Source organism: Diabrotica virgifera, chromosome 3 (assembly GCF_917563875.1).
Source record: "Diabrotica virgifera virgifera chromosome 3, PGI_DIABVI_V3a".
In the NCBI taxonomy this organism is placed as follows: domain Eukaryota; kingdom Metazoa; phylum Arthropoda; class Insecta; order Coleoptera; family Chrysomelidae; genus Diabrotica; species Diabrotica virgifera.
In genome coordinates this window covers 231,195,959-231,218,232 of record NC_065445.1, presented here as the reverse complement: position 1 = coordinate 231,218,232, position 22,274 = coordinate 231,195,959, and the positions used below count along the sequence as shown (strand labels likewise).

At 35.1% G+C, this 22,274-nt stretch overlaps 1 protein-coding gene across 1 annotated transcript in view; it reads right to left on the bottom strand.

Moving 5' to 3' along the window:
* LOC126881586 (H2.0-like homeobox protein) overlaps positions 1–22,274 on the bottom strand; it is a 132,750-nt gene that overhangs the window by 44,990 nt on the left and 65,486 nt on the right. Inside the window, exon 3 of the mRNA XM_050645945.1 lies at positions 19,625–19,848. Within this exon, the coding sequence (XP_050501902.1) occupies positions 19,625–19,848 (224 nt within the window). The remainder of the gene's footprint in view (positions 1–19,624; positions 19,849–22,274) is intronic.

The following is a 22,274-nucleotide window of genomic DNA, read 5'->3' as shown; positions in this document are numbered from 1 at the left end:
CCATGTCCATTTTCGTTGCGGTTTCTTATTGAAGAACGAGTTCATAGCATATAGTCTTCCAATTAGTTCAATCAGTGGCGGCTGGTCAGAGGAGGCAAGGGAGGCTTAGCCTCCCCATAAATTTTTTACACATGCTACACTGTTTTGTTTTTTTTTGCTATTTTGCTTCGCGTTAGAGATATCGGAAAAAGTTATTTGAACAAGTTATTCCAAATAATATTCTAACCCTACATACCAAATTTCATAACAAAATTCGCACTTTTAGTTTTTTCATTACTTGTCAGGATCCTAAAATCAGCAGCGTTTAAGGATGGTTTAAGGAGACCCGGTCTCCTAAAGAGCTGCATTATCGTTTAACGCACACTCTGCCCGGAGATTGGGCAAGGGCGGCTGATCGGCCAGCAGCCTCCTCTGCGATTTTAGGATCCTAACTACAAATAATGAAAAAACTAAAAGTGCGAATTTAAAATATCGGTAATTTACCTTGTTTTTGGATTCGCAGTAGGCCGCTTTTAAAATTAAAAAAATTTAGTTGAGTATCTTAAAAAATGTGAACCTTCAACCTGTATGGACTGCAAAACTTCAAATCTGTATTTATTTTGATATGCATATCTACTTAGAAATACTACTACTACTACAGAAATAGAATTGTTAACAAATAGACGACACAAACTTTGGTAATACACTTTTACAATTAGACTGTGAAACTGTGAATTATGATGATATTATAAAATGTAAATAAAAAATGGTCAAAAAAATGGAACCCTAAATTAGATTTTTTGGCGGATTTTTTTTGCTAGTGCAAATTTGTCTAGATATTTTACAGTTAGGTATAGCCTCCCCTATTGTAAAAATCACGAGCCGCCACTGAGTTCAACCAACTACTTAGGAACCATTAATATATATTTAATTATTGTAAAATACTTATAATAAATATCTAAGCTACTCTTCTATCAGATAATTCAACTTCTTTTTCTAACGTTGTTAGTGTTAGTAATCCAATTTTCTACTGTCGTTCTCACTGTGACGAAATACCTATTTCGTTTCGTATACATACTATACACCATGTAATAAAATAGGATTGAGATCATTGTATCGATATACATATAAAATAGCCGTAATACTAATATCCTCATCATTATATACATCACAATACGACAATGGCAAATCGGAAAACCAGTTAAAACTTACGTCTAGAGAAAAGTGAACCGTCGAGCGGGAGCAACAGAGAAAGAAGGAAAACAGTTTTCCCATTAAACAATCAGGGTTTATCGCAATCATAATTAAACGGCATTAAATTAGATTTAATCGTAAAGGAAGTGATTTAAACGAGTATTTAAGAGCTCTGTTTGGGGTTGAAAACCCTCGCCACCCCCTCCACCCGTACGTACATATTCTACAAGGCGGACCGTCAACGAAGATTATGTAAGAAAAGCGACCAATAGCAGACGACGAGTCCCCACTCTTCGAGAACAAATGCCTGTCGTTGCTTCTCTCAGGGTTGAATCGGCCACCCCTTGTGAGTATTATAAGAGAGAGCGAAAAAGTCTCTCTCGGTTACTCCCGGTCGGGGTTTCACTATGAAATTTGTAATACCTCTTTTAGAGGTATTTTTTGGTTTTGTTTCGACAATTGATTCGGCCTTTTGTGTAGGCGCTTGACGTTTACTTCTTTTGGAAAATGTTTTATTGTATTACTGGATGGCATGACTTTATATTGACCTATTGTCTGCAGGCATGTGTTAGCACAATCAATTCCAACAAAAAGACATCAAGACAAAGATATCAAGTAGGGATAAAATTGTGATTTAAGTGATAGATTATCTACTTTCGATATCGTGCAGTAAAAGTTTTAGAAATTTGAAAGTAATGGCGTTATGGCAGTGCCGGTTAACTTCGGGCCCTGGGCGCTGGAGGTTTAGGGGCCCCATTCGTTGCTATTCGTTGTCAGTTTTTTAACAAGAAAACACATGCATTAACCATAAAGGTTTATTGTAAAATCCATAAAATAATTTTTTTTAAACAAGCAAGAAGAATAGCAAACGTAAAAAATAATCCCGGACCGTCGTAGCTCAGGCGGTAGTATGCTTTACTCGCGTGCTGGTAGGTCGGTGTTCAAATCCCAGCGTCGGCAAGAACAACTAGACATTTTTAAAATGTCTATAGGCCCCAGATCGACTCGGCCTTAAATAAAATGAGTACCTTGGGTAAAACCAGGGGTAAATAATAATACGCGGTTGAAGCGTAGCACTGGCCCTGTTACCCTCCTTGTATAGCGTAGGCCCTAGATCTAGCAGACTACCCTGCTACAGTATTTTTACTACAAAAGCGATATTACGTAATACATATACGTAATATCGCTTTTGCAGTAAGATAAGACATTTAGATAAATTTATCTATATTCATTCTAAAAATTATCAAGAACTTCATAAACTTCACTCCCCAATTTACAGTTTTGAATTCTCGCCAATTAGTTGAAAAACTTCAACTTATTAATCTTAATCCGAATATTACTATGCTTTCCTTTGATGTTAGCAATTTATTTACCTCAGTACCCAAACATGAATCTATTAGTCTGGTTAACTCACTTCTTTTAAATAACTCTATCACCCCTAATACCACTTCGTCTATCATAAACATTCTCAAAATTTGTCTATCTCAAGATTACTTTGTTTTCAATAACAACTTTTACCAACAACCTGATGGTCTAGCAATGGGTAGTTGCTTATCCCCGTTCCTAGCTGATGTTTTTATGGTATCATTTAGAATCCAACTATATCATAAAAAATACTGAGATTTTACACTGGTTCCGTTTTGTAGATGATTGTTTACTTCTGATCTCAGGCGATTCCAACTCAGCACAGAATTTACTTCATAAAATAAATCAAATTCATCCAAAAATCACTTTCACTATGGAACTAGAAACTTCTAACTCCATTAATTTCTTAGACCTTTCTATCACCAGACTAGATGACCATTTCAGCTTTGGGATCTACCGTAAACCCACTCAAACAGATCAGGTAATTCATTCATCATCTAATCATCCTCTTTCCCACAAACTTTCTTCATTCCGTAGTTTTATCCACAGATTAAATTCTATTCCTCTTTCATCAACAGAATTTAACAAAGAATTAAACATCATTAAACAGATTGCTATAAACAATGGTTATGACCCTGATATCATCAATAAACTCCAACATAAAAGAGAGCTCAGATTACTTCAACAGTCAGCTTTTTCTTCTACTTCATCTACAACAACTCCGATTTATGCTTCATTGCCTTTCCATAACCCTAATCTATCTGAAAGAGTTAAATACATTATTACCAACTCCTGTGATAATATAAAAATTTCTTTTAAAGTTAATAACACCCTTAACAAGAGTTTGACCAATACTAAGGATCCAATCAACTACATGAACCGTAGTGGTGTATATAAACTCTCTTGCTCAGATTGTGATGCTACCTACATCGGTAGAACTTGTAGATCTCTTGCCACCAGATCCCTAGAACATAGTAAGAGAGATACTACTTCCTCTTTCTCACATCACCTTAAAGTCAATAGACATGAACTTAAGATTCCTGAGGGTGTCCAGTTGGTGCACAATATACAGCAGAAAAACACACTCCGATTGGACTTGTATGAGGATTTGGAGATTATCCGAGACTTGAGGTCCAGTCCCAATTGTGTGAATAGACAAACCTCCCTTAATCGCAATTTTACTCCCATTCACCGTCAACTTTTTTCCTAAATTCCTTGTTTTTTCAATTTATCCTTCACTCTTAGCAACTTTCCTGACCTCACCCATAAAACCTTTAACTTAACCTTCTTTTTCATTCTTTTTCATACTTCACTTCCTTCTATTTCCAAAATCTCCTTTCATACTAATCATTTACTCTACAACCCCCAGTAACACCAACACAACTAATTCACCCTTTGCCATTTTCTCACCCTACTTTTCCCTTCATAAATCATTGACCTTATCTATTTGTCTATTCGCCGCTTGGGTCTTTACTTCGTTCGTTGATCTTTTCCAAATTGTTTTACTACGCTATTCATTTAATTCTTCTTTTTCATACAGGTCCTTTTTCCTTTTTATTTTATTTTTCTCTTTCTTTTTCTTTTTATTTTTCATTTTTTAAAAAAATTTTTTCTTAAAAATTCAAAATTTTAATATGTTGCATCTAACTTTCTAGCCACTCTAATCTCTAACTTTACAACTTTATTCTTATTTTACTATTTTTAACTTTTAATTATTTTCCAAATACAGTTTGTGTCTTGTGCATCCGGTTGACGCACTTCTTTTGAATCTTTTGTTCATTTACACATTTTATCAACTTAGTTTTAATTTAACAATCAAATAATTCCATTTTCTTTTATATGCATAATGTTATAATACTTCCTATATTTTTGACTATAACTAACACATTTTCACATTCCGTCAATTATTTATATTTTTCACTTAACAATCTTATATCAGTTACCTAAATTCTCACCAATTTTTTTAATTAGTTAATTTCATACAGAATCAATATCTTGCTAGACTTATACAACCAACATTACAGTTAACAAATTTATATTTCTATACACACTAAACAACTGTTGTATCACTTCAACGTTTTAACTTTCACCCACAAGGCTATTTTAGGCCAAAAAAAAATTATTAACTTTCATTAACCAATAATTCTATCTTACATTTTGTTTTCATTACCATATTATGACAATAAGTTCGATCAAATTTAATTTTATAGTCAAGTTTATAGTAATGGTTGTAATATTTTTATAAAAATAGTAAATTTTAAATCTAATATTAAAAATTAAAATTCCAACACAGTCTTAAACTTAAATTTCCGGAACCACATTGGATCTTGACCTTGGTTAATACCTTAAAAATTCCCTTTCCTGGATGTCAATGTTACTGACATTTGAAGTATTTCAACTTCCTTCTAAATCATTGACAGACTAAACGTAGTTCAATGTAGACCTAATAATAAAAAAAAATCTCTTAATTAATGGAGTAGAGCATCATGTTCCTAGTACTAATCCGTTGGAATCCAATGTAAGCCAAATTGTAGATCAGATTTCACCATGTAGTTAGAACATACATCTTGACCAGTGTTTGGCATTGTGGCTATTTAGCAAGGACAGAGAGTAAGTAATCGTAACCACACTTTTCAATTTTTAACATTCAAAATTTCACCCTTTTCAATTTTACTAAGTGAGATTACAGTCGAACCCGCTTATTGGAATAGCCTTCGTGTCAAGTAAAAATATTCCTATAACCGGGATATTCTAATAACCGATCATAGGTGGCTAATAGAAACGTTTCGGGACCTCAAATTTATATTCCTTAAACCGGGATATTCTTATAACAGGTATTCTAATAAGCGGGTTTGACTGTACTTACTTTTAGGTTCACTGATGATGGACTGATAAGTCCGAAAACGTTTTGAACGTAATCCGTTTGGATTTTTAAAAATTTTTATAAGTTTTATTAAATATACCAACTACACTAGGGAGTTTTACTTCATGTTAATTTTATTTTTTAAAAAAAGTTTAGATTGCAAAATTATTATGCAAAATCTAATAAGTCAATTTTAATGAAATTTGGTGTACGATTTTAGTACATTACAAAAATTTTCTAAGCGAATTAGGAAGGTTCCAAGTGTAACCTAAGTGATGGAAAATCATTGAATAAGGACAGGCTTGTTTTGCCCCCTTATTTTATATTTATTGCTATTTTGAAGCAAGGGTGATAAATTAAGGTGATACAGTAGCGATCAACAGGTAGCCAAAACGCGTTCCAAGATTGCGGCTGTAATTTTGAATATTTTTTCGAGATATTTGGCACACTTATTCGTAATATAATAAAGAATGGCGGTACAGAGCCCAATTTGAAAAATATATTAATATGTGGAAATTACTCTGTAATTAAATACAATATTAAAAAAACGAGCCTGTACCGCCATTAAGAAGAACAAAAAAAAATACACTTTCTTCAAATAAACTTTTTTATCCGATGCCTAGATTTTGTGTCATTGTGGAACTACTAATGGAATAAAAAATTTTAGTTGTTCCAAAATGACACAAAATCAAGATATCGGATAAAAAAGTTTATTTGAAGAAAGTGTTTTTTTTGTTCTTCTTAATGGCGGTACAGGCTCGTTTTTTTAATATTGTATTTAATTACAGAGTAATTTCCACATATTAATATATTTTTCAAATTGGGCTCTGTACCGCCATTCATTATTATATTACGAATACGTGTGCCAAATATCTCGAAAAAATATTCAAAATTACAGCCACAAACTTGGAACGCGTTTTCGCTACCTGTTGATCGCTACTTATTTACTGTTTCCTCTTAAGACATTTTTAACCAATCGCATCTGATAGAAAATTTATCTTTGTTTGATTTCTATAGGACTTTGTTCTAAAATGAATAGTTTTTAAGTTATAAGCAAAAAAAGTAGAAAAAAAAAACGAAATTTTTTGAAATTTTTAAATATTTTATTTTTTTTATTAATGTTCCGGGCATATTTGAGAAGGAGCATAAATAAATTATTATTAACGAAGTTATCACCTAACTTTATCTGCAAAAATCTGAATGCCACCTCTCACATCCACCTAAAAACAGATCCTTACTGGTCTAAAGCAATATTGCAAAATTGACTGTACATGAGCAAAATAGTAAAGTTTTAAGATATCTAGGGAGACAAAATTCCTAAGTTGCCATAGAACATAACAGTGCACAGACAATCTTCCCACTACATAATCAACGTGAGAGCTCCAAGACAAATTAGAATCCAGGTAACCACCTAACAACTTAGTGGAGTGGCTATTTACCACTGACCCATTGTCAAGTTTTACTAATGGACTCATCTGCATAGTAGAAGGTGAAAAGGTTACCATATTGGTCTTTGATCCATTTAAGATTAGGGCATTATTTAAACAGTAATGAGTCATACTTTTAACAAGACAGTTTGCTTTTTGTACTACATGAAAAAAATTATTGGAATTTAGTGCAACTGTGGTATCGTCAGCAAATTGAGTGACATAACAGCCCGATTGCTGCTCCACGTTTTCTACTCGAACGCTTATTGCATCAGAAAAATTATCTAATGGATTGCGAACCAAACATGTTGAGCTATCGTTTATTAATTGATTTAAATCATTGACGAAAATCAAAAATAAAAGAAGGCCAATGATACTTCGCTGTGGAACTCCGGAGAGGACACTTTCTTCTGAAGAATACATTATATTCCCATTCACATTGACCTTTTCGATAAAAAGAAGTGGATCCACTTTAACGCAGTTCCTCTAACACCACTATGATAAAGTTTTTCCAGCAGTATTGGATGATTTACAGTTTCAAAAGCTCGTGCTAAGTCAAAAAACAAACAGATAACTTTATTACCCTTATCAAAGTTCGATAAAATATGATTGCACAGCGCTAATAGTGCATCTTGCACATTTATACCTTCACGGAAACCAAATTGAGACTTTTCTATAATGTTGTGCTTGTTAATATAGGAGAGGAGACGTGTATGAAATGCCTTGAAAAGACAATGGTCACAACACGCAACCCTGTCTAACACCTCTTGATTTCTACGGTTTATATTTCGATATTTTCGATTTTAATCCTAAGGATATACTGACTTTAAATTTGTACTGTGCTTTTGAATAAGATTTAAATTAGTTGTTGCTAGAACTTAATATCAGAGGTATTTTGCAATTTTAAATTAAAACAGCTTATACCTGCGTACATAATCGGTCTACTACTATTATGTCTCGAGAGAGAGAGAGAGAGAGAGAGAGAGCAAATAAAACAGATTGTGCTTGAAATGTAAGATACGATCGAAAGGATAAAATTAAGAAAAATAATAAAAACTCAATAGATTTTTATATAAAAAAACGTTCATGTTGTGTTAATTATTTATGTCATCGTTTAGTAAATATGCCATCGACAATAACACAATAAGAAAAGTTCATCGGTTGCAATATAAGAACACAAAATAATAAGTGATTGTATATCACAACCGATGTTTTTGATCGATAGCACATCAACAGAGAAACCGACTCGTAATAGATTCTTCCCCTCAGTCAAAAGTCTCGGCTATTATATTATCCACTGCGTTAGATCTGCAACATATGTTTTTGATAGCGCCCTTAACAAGGGGTAGTTCTATCTCCATTTAAAAACACGACGTTTACGGATGCGAATATTTACTTCCAGTCACCCTCCGGACTTAACCGCACACGAAAAATCTGTATCACTTTGAATGTTTGGATTTCCTTTTGCAAATCCGATTTTGAAATAAGTACATCTACCTTTTCGATATTTAAGGGGATGATGACGGTTGTCCTCGATATCGACTCAAGGTAGGTTTTTTTATAAAAAGAATATACTGTACAAATAAGTAAAACAGGTTTTATATACCCGTGTTTTGTAACAATTTTTTCTGTCACAGACAAAAAATCATTATCATCATCATTATCATAATCGTCTTCATTATCAGTATCGTCACTCCAATATGAAATGTAACATTTCAAAGCGGCTGTAAGAACTTTTTTTTAATTGCGTCTGAACTTTTTTCTATTGACTTAATTAAATTGTTCGATAAGCAAAACTCTATTGGAGTTGAATCGTTAAGAAATATTATTTATATTCCCAAATTATAGAGGAAGGACGTTCCTCGGACGAAAACGGACGTCCTAGGGACGTCCCTAAAGTCCGTGAAGGACGTCCATTGGACGTCCTTGTGCTATTGAGGATAGTAGTATAGCATATAGTGTTATAAATATATAATGTAAGAGTAATTGTAAGAAAAAAATTAAATCTTTCAGCCCTAGGTCTTCAAGGCCTGTTGAGCTTAATAAATAATAAAATTATAGAGGGGATCATATCAGTCCGCTGTATGAGGCGGTACTGGCTTTTCACCGGAACTTTTGGGGGTCCAAGGAACTTTAAGGGCGATTTACTTCATAGAATCTGTGATAGACTAGGCATGAAGAAGAAAAGAACTACAGCATATCACCTGCAATTGGATGGAATGAAAGAGCGGATGAATAAGTCAGACAGTCAGCAAGTATTTGACAAAGATGGTGTCCAGTCACCAGCGAAACTGGGACCAGTACCTTTCGTTCTTCGCAATGGCCTAAACATCCGCTGTTAATGAATCAACGGGCCAAACACCAACAAAAGCCTTGTTTGGACGCGAGATGCGGCTACCTTGCGATCTAGAGTTTGGATGTCGACCTGGCGAAGATGTAGCTGGTGAAGATTATGTGAATAAATTGCAAAGAAGAATGGACGAAATCCACGAGTTGATTTGTTCCTATCTTCAGATCGCTAGCGATCGAATGAAGAAACGGTACAATACCTACCCAAACGAAAAGGGATGTTTTAAGAAGAACGGCAAAATCTGGCTTTATAATCCAAAGAAGCGAAAGGGTTGTTCTCCTAAGTTGCAGCAGTTCTGGAAAGGTCCGTACCTTGTTATGGAGAAAATTAACGACGTTATCTACCGAATAAGAAAGATTCCGAGGGGAAAGCCGGTGATAGTACACCATAACCGACTGGCTCCATTCTAGGGAGACTGCGACGTAGATGAAGAAGTGGAAGTAAACCCAGTCCAAGAAGTAGTTGACCTCAGGTATCATGGGGGCCTACATAGGTATCGGTAAAGCAAGACAAGGAGTTACCACTGAAGAAAAACAAGGCCTGCTCGCACACCCGATGGCTGCGTTAGATCTGCCACATATGTTTTTGATAGCGCCCTTAACAAGGGGTAGTTCTATCTTCATTTAAAAACACGACGTTTACAGATGCGAATATTTACTTCGAGTCACCCTCCGGACTTAACCGCACACGAAAAATCTGTATCACTTTGAATGTTTGGATTTCCTTTTGCAAATCCGATTTTGAAATAAGTACATCTACATTTTCGATATTTAAATACAGCACGTAGATACTTTCAACTTTTTGCGTGTATTCAGGATGATGTCAGAAAAAAAATCTACTATAGAAAAAAGGGTGGAAATGCATAGCATTTGAAAGTGCATAAAATGCATCCAAAAGTACATACACATGTCAAAATAAGCATATTAAGGGCCAGATTTTGTTACTCAGGGGGTTTTTGGATCACTGAGCACCAATATTAGAACAATTAGAGCAATTAGAACCGACCTCCGGGGCACCTGGTGCCCAGGGTCACTGCTAAGCCACGTAATCTTGAGGTTTAAGCGATATCGGCACTATATTGAAATATTGATGCAAACAGATTATTTTGAGATTTTTGGAGTCACTATATAAGGCTACGACTACGCCATCGAAACCAACCCCTGGAGCACTTCATGCCCAGTGTCGGTTTTTGGGGTTGCTGGAAACGAATACACCATCAGAACCGTCACTAGGTGTCTAGGGTCACATCATCTTCTGGAGTTTTAAGTGATTTCGGCAGTAAATTCATGCAACAGATTACACGAGGGGTTTTTGCGTTACTGAAGAGGAATAAGCCATCAGAACTGACACAATTATATACCTACTGACCTAGATTGTAAGATTTATTATAAATACATGTCTCACTAAAGACTCCCGATCCAGTACCATGGGCAGTTTAAGATCCATTAATATTTGGGACCTGTTATCGAGATGGTAAAATGTGTTAATCTTCTCAGTGAAGATTAGTTCTGGTGTCGTCATATTTGAGTTCATCATAAAATGGACTGCGTCTGCGTCGGCGTCGTTAACTTTTCCTTTAAATGAACACAAAGTCCTATCTAATAGCATTTTTCAAAAATATATTTTTTAGAGATGAAACAAATGAAAACGGATTTGCACTGAAAGTCAAAACGTCAGCTAAAAAATTTATGCTAAAATTAAGAGTTTATTCTCAAAAAAAAAAAATTAAAAATAATAAAATATTTTTAAAATATACTTATAGTCGGAGAGATAGAAGCGGATTTTGTGCGTGATAAGTAATATGGAAAAACTATACGGGGATATGTTGAATTAGTTGTGTACATGACTTTCACCAACGGCCGGAAACCAGAGTGGGGGCCGAGGGTAGTTATAAGGGGTCAAAGTCGCGGTTTTTATTATTTTTTTATGACGTTCATGATCGAGATAGTGCACCAAAATTTGGGAATAAGTAGGTCATGACGTACCTAAGTAAAATCTCTAGAGGTGCAACGCTACGTGGCCGACAAAAGGGTGGGGGTAAATATAAGGGGTAAAAAAAGATATAAGGGGTTTTTTTGCGACGTTCGTGATTGAGATAGTGCACCAAAATTTGGGAATAAGTAGATCATGACATTACTAAGTAAAATCTCCAGGGGCGGAACGCTGCGTGGGGAACAAATGTTGTGCCGGGTCACGAAAAAATAATACACACTGCGACTTTGATCCCTTAAAACTACCCTCATCCCCAACTCTGGTTTCTGGATCTGGGGATTTTACTTAGCTAAGTCATGGTCTACTTATTCCCAAATTTTGGCGCACTATCTCATTCTAGCACGTCGCAAAAAACCCCTCATATTTTTTATATTCACACCTACCCCCACCTCTTTATCGGCCACGCAGCGTTCCACCCCTGGAGATTGTACTTAGTTACCTCATGACCTACTTATTCCCAACTTTTGGTGCACTATCTCGATCATGAGCGTCACAAAAGAAAATAATAAAAAACGGAACTTTGACCCCTTATAAGTACCTTCCTCCCCCACTTTGATTTCCGGCTCTGGGGATTTTACTTATTTATGTTATGGTCTACTTATACCCAAATTTTGGTGCACTATCTCAATCACGAACGTCGCAAAAAACCCCTTATATTTTTTATATTCACCCCTACCCCCTCATAAATGTTCACCTCGTTCAGATTAAGATATATTCCCAAGATATGGAAAGTGGCTGAGGTCAAAATGATCCTTAAACCTGGAAAACAACCAAATACAGTATCATCGTACAGACCGATTTCATTGCTACCCGTAATTTCAAAGCTGTACGAGAAGCTTTTGCTGAAAAGGTTGAAACCTCTCATAGAATCTAAGGCTCTAATTCCATCACACAAGTTTGGGTTTAGAGAAAGTCATTCAACTATCGACCAAGTCCATATAATAACGGATATAATAGAGAGGTCGCTGGAAGGAAAGAAAGTTTGCTCCGCTGTCTTCCTCGACGTGGCGCAAGCTTTTGATAAGGTATGGCACGAAGGACTTAAGTACAAATTAAGCAGGATTTTGCCAAGACAATACACAGAATTATTGGAATCTTATATATCAGAGAGAGCTTTTAGGGTTAAGCAAGAAGAAGCCTACTCGGAACTAAAGGAAATCAATGCAGGGGTACCACAAGGTAGTGTGATAGGACCGGTCCTATACCTATTATACACTAGTGATATTCCTGAAGTAGATCATAACACAATAGCTACCTTTGCTGATGACACTGCCGTCTTAGCCGTAGGTGAAAACCATGAAGAAGCAGCAAGAAAACTACAAATATCTGTTAACAGACTTAACAAGTGGACTAAACGCTGGCGAATTAAATTAAATGAAATGAAGTCAGTCAGTGGCGGCTCGTCAGAGGAGGCAAGGGAGGCTCAGCCTCCCCATAAATTTTTTACACACTCTACACTGTTTTGTAGAACCTGATTATAATAGCCTGAAAGAAACAGAGTCGGCTTGGAAAAAAATAAGCAGAAATTATAAAATTTGAAATAATTAAATTATTTTATAAAGTATAGGCAATTAAGACTAGTTAATTGAATAAAGGATAAAAGAGGTAGATTGTTGATGTAGATAAGGTTAGCTCGTGCATCGGTCGTGGGTTGGATTGAGTAGGCTCAGGATTGCGGTGTGCGGGACGCCTGATCTATATCTAGCAAACACAGCGGAAGAACTTATCCTGCTAAAAGTTAAAATTTAATTAACAACGACAAACATAGCTTAAACGAATGAGCAACAAAAGAGATAAACCGGAACACGAAAACTCATTCGACGAGGAGGAAGTCTTTAAAAGAAGCAAATCAACGACAAGAACACCACCAAAGGACAACAAAGAAGAGCAAGAAAAACAAGAAATGGAAGAAATAAAGAAAATGTTAAAAGAAATGAACGAGGATATCAAAACACAAATAAAAGAACTGAAAACGGAATTGAAGGAAGAAAATGAGGAGATTAGAAACAACATAAGGGAGGTTAAAGAAGAATTAAAACAAAACAACGAAGAAATAAAAAACATAAAACAAGAAATAGAAAATATGAAGAATGAATGGGCAAAGGAGAGGAAAGAGTTAAAACAAGAGAATAAAATGCTCAAAGCAGAAAACAAAAAGACAACAGAGGATCTATCTGATCTTAAACGATCAATGGAAAGGCTAGACAAGGAAAAAAGAAAAAATAACCTAATCATAAGCGGATTAATTATAGACAGTGAAGATCCAATAGCTCTAAAACAAGAAATGACAAACATGCTAGAAAACCATCTAGGAATTAAGACCGATATCAAGAGAGCACAAAAAATTGGCACAGAAACCTGCCTAGTCGAATTAGGAAATGAAGAAGAAAAAGTAGCCATACTACGAAATAAAAGCAAGCTAAAAGAAGTAAAGCATAAGAAAATATGGATTACAGAAGACCTCACAAAAAGAGAGCAACAGAAAGCGAAAGCCTTAAGAGATATAAGCAAAGAGATGAGAGAAAAAGGGAAAATAGTAAAAATGGGATATAATAAAATTACAGTAGACGGAAGGGAATGGAGATGGAACCAGAAAGAAGAAAAGGTAATGGAAATAGCGACTCCAAAAAACTAACACAGTCACACGGAAGAAACGACGTAGGGACCATCCGAGGAACAGGGAGAGAAGATATTGCAAGTGAACAGGACACTAACAAAAAATGTATAGAATTAAGTAGTGATAAGTTTAGAAATAGGAAAATAAATATTAATTATTATAATAGTAATATGATTGGTGGTGGGAATAATAATTTTAGGAATAGTATTAAAAATCAAAACAAAAAGAAACAAAAAAGAAAACAGAAAATAATGAAAATATGCACCTGGAACGTAAGAACAATGTTAACTGCAGGAAAAATGGAAGAGATAGCAGGAGAACTGAAAAGATACGGTATAAACGTAGCTGCCATACAAGAGACCAGATGGAAAGGAAGCGGCGAATTAGAAAACAAAAACCTCAGCCTCAAATACTCAGGGAGCGAAAGACAAGGGCAATACGGAGTAGCATTTATGATACTCGGAGATGTAAGGCAAAAAATACTACAATTTAGACCGATAAGTAACAGACTTGCATACTTGCGCATAGAAGCAAAGCCAAGCAATTTGTCACTACTAAACGTATATGCGCCTACAGAAAATGCGAACAGAGAAGAAAAAGAAAAATGGTACGATGATATAGAGGAAGAAATAGAAAAGATACCCAAAGAAGACACGATCATGGTACTGGGAGACTTCAATGCCCAAATAGGAAAAGAACAATACACAGAAATTGTAGCAGGAAGATACACAATACATGAAAGGACAAATGACAATGGACAACGATTATGCAACCTAGCAACAAGAACAGGCATGGTCATAAGCAGTACAAAGTTCCCGCATCCTAACAAACATAAAATAACATGGATATCACCAAATCTGCAAACTAAATCTCAGATAGACCATATTTTGATAAACAGGCGGAGACAATCTTCAATTAAGGACGTAAGATCCTACAGAGGAGCCTGTGCTGACTCAGATCATTTCATGGTAACAGCAAAAATAAAACAAAAAACATGCAGGAGTAAAAATAAAAGCAAACAAACGAAATGGGACATTGAAGAACTAAAAGAGGAGCAAGTAAGAAGGAGATATCAGGAAGAACTGGAAAAATATCTAAGAATCGATGACAATCAAGAATGTGTCGACGTGAAACGGGAGTGGAGCTGCATAAAAGACGCCATACAGGAAGCAGCAGAAAAAACAATTGGCAAAAAGAGGAAGGAGAAGAAAAAAGAATGGTACAACATCGAATGTCAAAAAATTATGAAAAAAAAAGTGGAAGCGAGATTAAAATGGATAAGAACGAACACGGCAGAAGACAGAGAAAACTACGAATTACTGAGAAATGAGGGCAAAAAATTAACAGAAAACAAAAACGACAATGGATAGATCTAAAGATTCAGGAAATAGAGAACGAAAAATACAACAGAAATTCAAAAAAATTCTATAATAAAATAAAAGAAAACAATAGAACATTCAAAGGTAAATTAAAAGGAATAAAAAACAAACAAGGTAAAATTGTCGAGGAAGAGAAAGAGTATAAAGAAATATGGACAAGTCACTTTAAAGAATTACTAATTGAACCAGTTATAAATGATGAAATAGAAGACGTGGACGAAGAAGAAACGAACACACAGGAACCAACATTAGAAGAAGTAAAAAACATTATAACGAAAGGGAATAATGGAAAGGCACCTGGGAAGGACGGAATAAATCTAGAACTAATAAAATACGGAGGAGACATATTGCATGAAAAAATACATGAATTGATTAAGAAAATATGGAAAGAGGAGACAATGCCGAACGAGTGGAAAATTGGACAGATTATAACGATCCATAAAAAAGGCGACCAGCATGAGTGTAAGAACTACAGAGGTATTACACTATTAAACGTTGCCTATAAAATATTATCGTCAATAATAAAAAAAGGTTAACAGATGAAACAAAAAATATCATAGGACAATACCAATGCGGTTTCGTAAAAGGCAGATCAACAACAGATGCAATACATACCATTAAACAAATCATGGAAAAAGCACACGAACATCAACATGAAATAGAAATATTATTTATAGACTTTGAACAAGCCTTTGACTCAATAAAGAGAAAGGAAATAATGAAAGCCCTAAAGTATCAAGGAGTAAGTAAAAAACTAAGAAACCTAATAAAAATGTCTATGAATAAATCAAAAATAAGTATCCTAACACAAAAAGGGGAAACAGAAGAATTCGAAATAAATAAAGGAGTGAGACAAGGTGACTCACTGTCAGCAACACTATTTAACCTGACAGTAGATTTTGTGTTAAGAAAGATCCATAAGGGAAACCTAAGAGCATCAGGTTACCAACTAATCGCCTATGCAGATGATATAGCGATAGTAACAAAAACACGAAAAATCATGAAAAAATTATTAATGGAGATAGAAGAAGAGGGAAAGAAGATGGGACTAAGAATTAATGAAAAGAAAACAAAATTAATGAGACTCGGAAAAGCAGAACAAAACAGAGAGATAAGGATAGGAAATAAAAAATTCGAGGAAGTACAGAAATTTAAATACCTGGGCGTTATGATAAATAACAAAGGGGAAAGAAAAACGGAGATCGAAGAAAGAATAACTGCGACAAACCGGGTATTCCAAGCAAATAGAAAACTACTAAAGAGTAAAATATTGACCAAACAAACAAAAATGAATATATATAAAACAATAATAAGACCAATAACGATGTATGCAGCAGAAACCATGACTATGACAAAAAAAGAAGAAGAGAAATTAAGGATAAATGAACGAAAGATAATAAGGACAATACTGGGTCCAGTGAGAATTGAAGAACAAGACTATAGAAGGAGAACGAATAAAGAAATTTTAGAAGAATTAAATGGTGAAGATATAGTAAAGAAAATAAAAGTACAAAGAACCAAATGGCTAGGTCACATATGGAGACAAGGACCAGAATCAGTATCAAAAGCTATGATATTGTGGCAACCAGGAGGAAAAAGTAGACGTGGTCGACCCAGATCGAAATGGTTAACTGAAGTAGAGGAGGACCTAAGAGGAGCAGGAATTACAAAATGGAAAGAGAGGGCAATAGACCGGAAGAAATGGAGACATATTAGTGAACAAATACAATGATCATGGGGACTGATCCACCCCGTAAAATGGATCTAGAAAGCGAAAGCGGCGAAACCCCACATGGGGTGTTAAGCCATATACTATACTATACACTGTTTTGTTTATCATGAATCGCGAAAACAATAAGCACTCTCACTATTATACAACGTGTAAATTCCATATTATCACTAAAAATCCATACGCACGGAGCATTAGCATTAGAACGCATGATCGCGTCTCAGTTTTATTAAATATTATTGTAGCAAGACCCTGGGTTATCCCGAGATGCATGGACGGAGCCGAGAATCCCAGCAGTCTCCGTTGCTAATGCTCCGTGCAGCGCAGCAGGCGTTTAAGGAGACCCGGTCTCCTAACAGTGGCATCTACGGCGCCATCACACGCTGCCCGGAGATATACCAAGGGAGGCAGAGTAGCTTCTCGGCTCCGTTGCGTGGTTGCGTGCGTCTCGGGACAACGAATTTTAGGGTCCTGACTAAAAATAATGAAAAATCTAAAAGTACGAATTTTGTTATGAAATTTGGTATGTGGAGTTATAACAATATTTGGAACAACTTGCTCAAATAACTTTTTCCGATATCTCTAACTCAAAGCAAAATATCGGTAATTTATCGTGTTTTTGAATTCGCAGTAGACCGCGTTTAGAATTAAAAAAATTCAGTTGAGTATCTTAAAAAATTTGAAGCTTCATTATGTATGGACTGCAAAACTTCAAATTTGTATTTATTTTGATATGCATAGGTATCTATTTACAAATAGATGGAATTGTTAACAAATAAACGACACAAACTTTGGTATTAAACTTTTACAATTAGACTAACTATTTTTAAAATGATATGATATCATGAAATTATGAATTAGGATGATATTATGAAAAATGGTCAAAAAATGGAGCCTTAAATTACATTTTTTGGCGCATTTTTTTGCTAGTGCAAATTTGTCTAGATATTTTACAGTTAGGTATAGCCTCCCCTATTGTAAAAATCACGAGCCGCCACTGAAGTCAGTGCATATAAATTTTACAAACAAGAAAAATCAATACATTCCTGTTAACGTAAATAATACTCAGATACCATACGCATATACCGCAAAGTATTTGGGTATTACACTAGACGCTAGGCTACGCTGGAGGGCCCATGTTAAAAAGAAACGAGAACAGCTTAACATGAAGTATAAAAAAATGTATTGGCTATTGGGAAGACAATCCACTCTCTCGATCTACAATAAAATACTTTTGTATAAACAGATTATAAAACCTATATGGACATATGGCATCCAGCTATGGGGCTGCGCTAGTAATACAAATTTAATTATCATTCAACGATTCCAAAACAAAGTGCTAAGGAACATTGTCAACGCTCCATGGTACTATAGGAACAGTGACCTCCATAGGGACCTAGACATGGATACTGTTAACAAGACCATAGAAAAATTTGCCAAGAGTCACGAACAACGACTTCTTCAACACGTCAATGTTGAGGCCATCCAGCTCCTCGACAACACGGATCTAGCTAGAAGACTCAAGAGGAAGAAACCCTTTGAGTTAGTTAAGTGAAAAATAGTGCACGGTGCAAGTGATTGTACAAGTTAACATTTGTGCAATATATTAACAGAACCTAAAGGGTACTATCGAGTTTGTCCTTAGTCTTTAGTTTTTTAGTAGTAATTTAGGTTAGAAATAAGTTGCTCATTGATCACATTATTTGATCAGATTATAATGTCCTTAGCATCGTATTGGTGTTTAATAAAAAAAACCCCTACCCCCACCCTTTTGTCGGCCACGCAGCGTTGCGCCCCTAGAGATTTTACTAAGATACGTCATGACCTACTTATTCCCAAATTTTGGTGCACTATCTCGATCATAAGCGTCATAAAAAAATAATATAACCGCGACTTTGACTCCTTATAACTACCCTCGGCCCCCACTCTGGTTTCCGGCCGTTGGTGAAAGTCATGTACACAACTAATTCAACATATCCCCGTATAGTTTTTCCATATTACTTATCACGCACAAAATCCGCTCCCAGCTCTTAGACTATTATCAATAAAACGCAACATTATTTCGTGGTTAACTGTTTCGAGAAATAACTTAACGATACACTTTTCAGCAACTGGTATTCGAAGGAATGATAGTCATAAAAAGGCTAAGGCATAAAAGATGTCATAGCTGCATAATATTCGCCATGGACAGGAATCCACAGCTATGAAATGATTTGCAATGCTGCTGAAACATAATTTAATCCTGAATGAATATCTAACACCACACCTAACAAGACAATGAACGGTTGACGCCTACGCAGAAGTGCACGCCACCTTAACGCTTTGTCCACATGAGTGCGGTTTGCCAACGTCGACTGCGCGGTTTACCTATTTACCTTGGTAACTTCAAAGACGGCATTAGGGTGTGATCAAGTAAATAGGTAAAACAGGTAAACCGCGCATTCGACGTTGACAAACCGCCCTCATGTGGACAAAGCGTAAGAAGCAGAAGTGAGAAATCTTAAGATGGTGCCAAACATGAGTCGACAGCATGTTCACATCGAGTATGATTTAAATTTGATACCAATTTTGTTTATATTATTGATAATATTTATGATACAGAATAGATATATCTAGTTTCTACCAAGAAAAATACATATCATTGAAATCATACTATAACACGGATTATTAAAAATCGTATTTTTAACGCCACTGATACAAAATACATTCTTTGTGTTAAATCGACTTACCTGACTGTCTTTAAGCCCCAACTTTTCGGCGAGTTTCTTCCTATCTGGCTTGGAGATATATTTCTGAATTTGAAACCGCCTCTCCAACCCTTTTCGTTGTAAATCGCTGAAGACGGCACGCCTCATCATGCCCCTTCGCGGCTTTCCCCTGCCGCTGTGCGCCCATGGAAACGAGCCAGGTAACGGGAAAACTGCTGAGTGGGTACCGGACACTGGGGTTGACACTGAAAATGACAATTTGTTATATAACAAAGACGGATTTTATAAAGAAACGAGATGTATATTGTTATATTTCTATGTGATATGAAAATTAAAATTTGATAATTATAAACAGAATTCAATTTAATATAAAATATTTTCAATTTTCTCAACCACGGGCATATAAATTTAGAACAACCTGTATACAACAAATTGTTATATTTAATTTTAAGAAGTGATTAAATAAGACTCAAGTGAAATCGTTAATAGGTCATTATCGTTGTTCGCGGAAGGATAGATCATTAGCCGATGCTAAATAAGACTAAGTGGAAATAGAGAATAGGTCATTAAAATTTGTATATAGTAGAAAGTAATTTTAGAATGGGAATTAACTATTTTCTTTGAAATCCATTAAGCATATTTAGAAAGTTTAAAAATTGGTTTTGAGGAATACTGCGAATGAGAGTTGGTGGTGGAATTTTGATTTGTGAATCTGGAAGGGATATTTAGAAAGTAGGGGAATGAATGACAAATAGAGATCAGAATGTTTTGAGCTGTCGAGAAGTGAAGTCGAGTAGTAGACGGTAGTGTTCGAGGAGTGAGAAAGCCGGTGTAGTTCCGTGAGTGTGGAGTATCTATCGTGGAACGAGAAGTAGGCCAGGTCGAGAGTAAAAGAACCTCCTTGAGCCCAGAGTGTCCCGGTAGCTGATAGCAGTTTCGAAAAAGGTAGAACACAGCATCACGACAAAAGCAGGAACGAGAGCTATTCGAGCTAGTTTTTCAAAGGAGAACATCACTGGAAGCCAGGACGAGGTTTGATCGCAGCCAAGGATAGCAGGAAAGGGTTTTGTGTGAGGACATTTTCAGTTCACCAGGAAAAGGTCAGTCTCATTTGTTTGGACATGAATGTATGGGTTTTTCGTATTAAATTCCACATAAAAAATTGAATAACATAATCAATAATATCAGAAAAGCTTCATCAAACTTAAATAGAGTTGTTCCTAATAACTCCTAATAGGTAAATGTTAATAAAAACTTTCAATTGAAAACCAAAAGGAAATAAGATTCCCATTTGTAAATGTTATGTTTAAGAATAATAAGAAATAGCAAATATTAAGCATTGGTTGCCTTTTAAATAAAATAAAAAATATTTTGATTATAATTGTAACCCATATGTGTATTTTTTTTACTCTTTTCTTTTCTATCCCGATTAGGAACCATTAAGAAATATTTAGAAGCCACGGAAGTAAGTAATTAATTTATAATTCGCCCTGAGATTGAAAACATATTGATATGTGATCTGGTTAATTAATTGGATTAGTATTAATACATTGATTAAATTAAGTAACATATAAGAATATTATCTCATATCAATAATCAAGATCACATCAATATGTTATAGCCAAACCCCGAAGTTCAGGCACTCCTAGGTTTGACTAAACAATCCTCAGGTCTGACTAACGTTCTTAGTCAAACCCCGAAATAAATTCCATTTCGGCCTTTAACTAGTCAAACCTAGATTAGACTAATTTAGTTAGGCAAACGTCAAAACTTAATTTCATGAAACCGGGATTTGACCAGTCAAACCTAGGGATGGCAACGATGTATCGATATATTAAATATATCGATATATTTTAAAACTGTATCGATATTTTTCTATCGATATTCAACTTTCGATATATGGGAACATATTGTTGTGATCTTGATTATTGATATGAGATAATAATTTTATATGTCATTTAATTTAATCAATGCTTTAATAATAATCTAATTAATTTACCAGATCACATATCAATATGTTTTCAATCTCAGGGCTTTTTTATAAAATTAATTACTTACATACGTGGCTTCTAAGTATTTCTTAATGGTTCCTAATCGGGATAGGAAAGAAAAGAGTAGAATAATAACACATATGGGTTACAATTGTAATCAAAATATTGTTTATTTTATTTAAATGGCAATCACTGCTTAATATTTGCTATATCTTATTATTCTTAAACATAACATTTATACATGGGAATCTTATTTCCTTTTGATTTCCAATTGAAAGTTTTTATTAACATTTAACTATTATGATTTATCAGCAACAATTCTATTTAAGTTTGATGAAGCTTTTCTGATATTATTGATTATGTTTCCTCAATTTTAAATGTGGTATTTACTACGAAAAAACCCATACATTCATGTCCAAACAAATGAGACTGACCTTTTTTTTTGGTGCACTGAGAATGTCTTCACATAAGACCCGTTTCCTGCTGTCCTTGGCTGCAATCAAACCTCGTCCTGGCTTCCAGTAATGTTCTCCTCTGAAACTAACTCGTATAGCTCTCGTTTCCTGCTTCTGTTGTGATGCTGTCTTCTACCTTTTTCGAAACTGCAATCAGCTACCGGGAACTCTTGGCTCAAGGAGGTTCTTTTACTCTCAACTTGGCCTACCTCTCGTTCTACGATA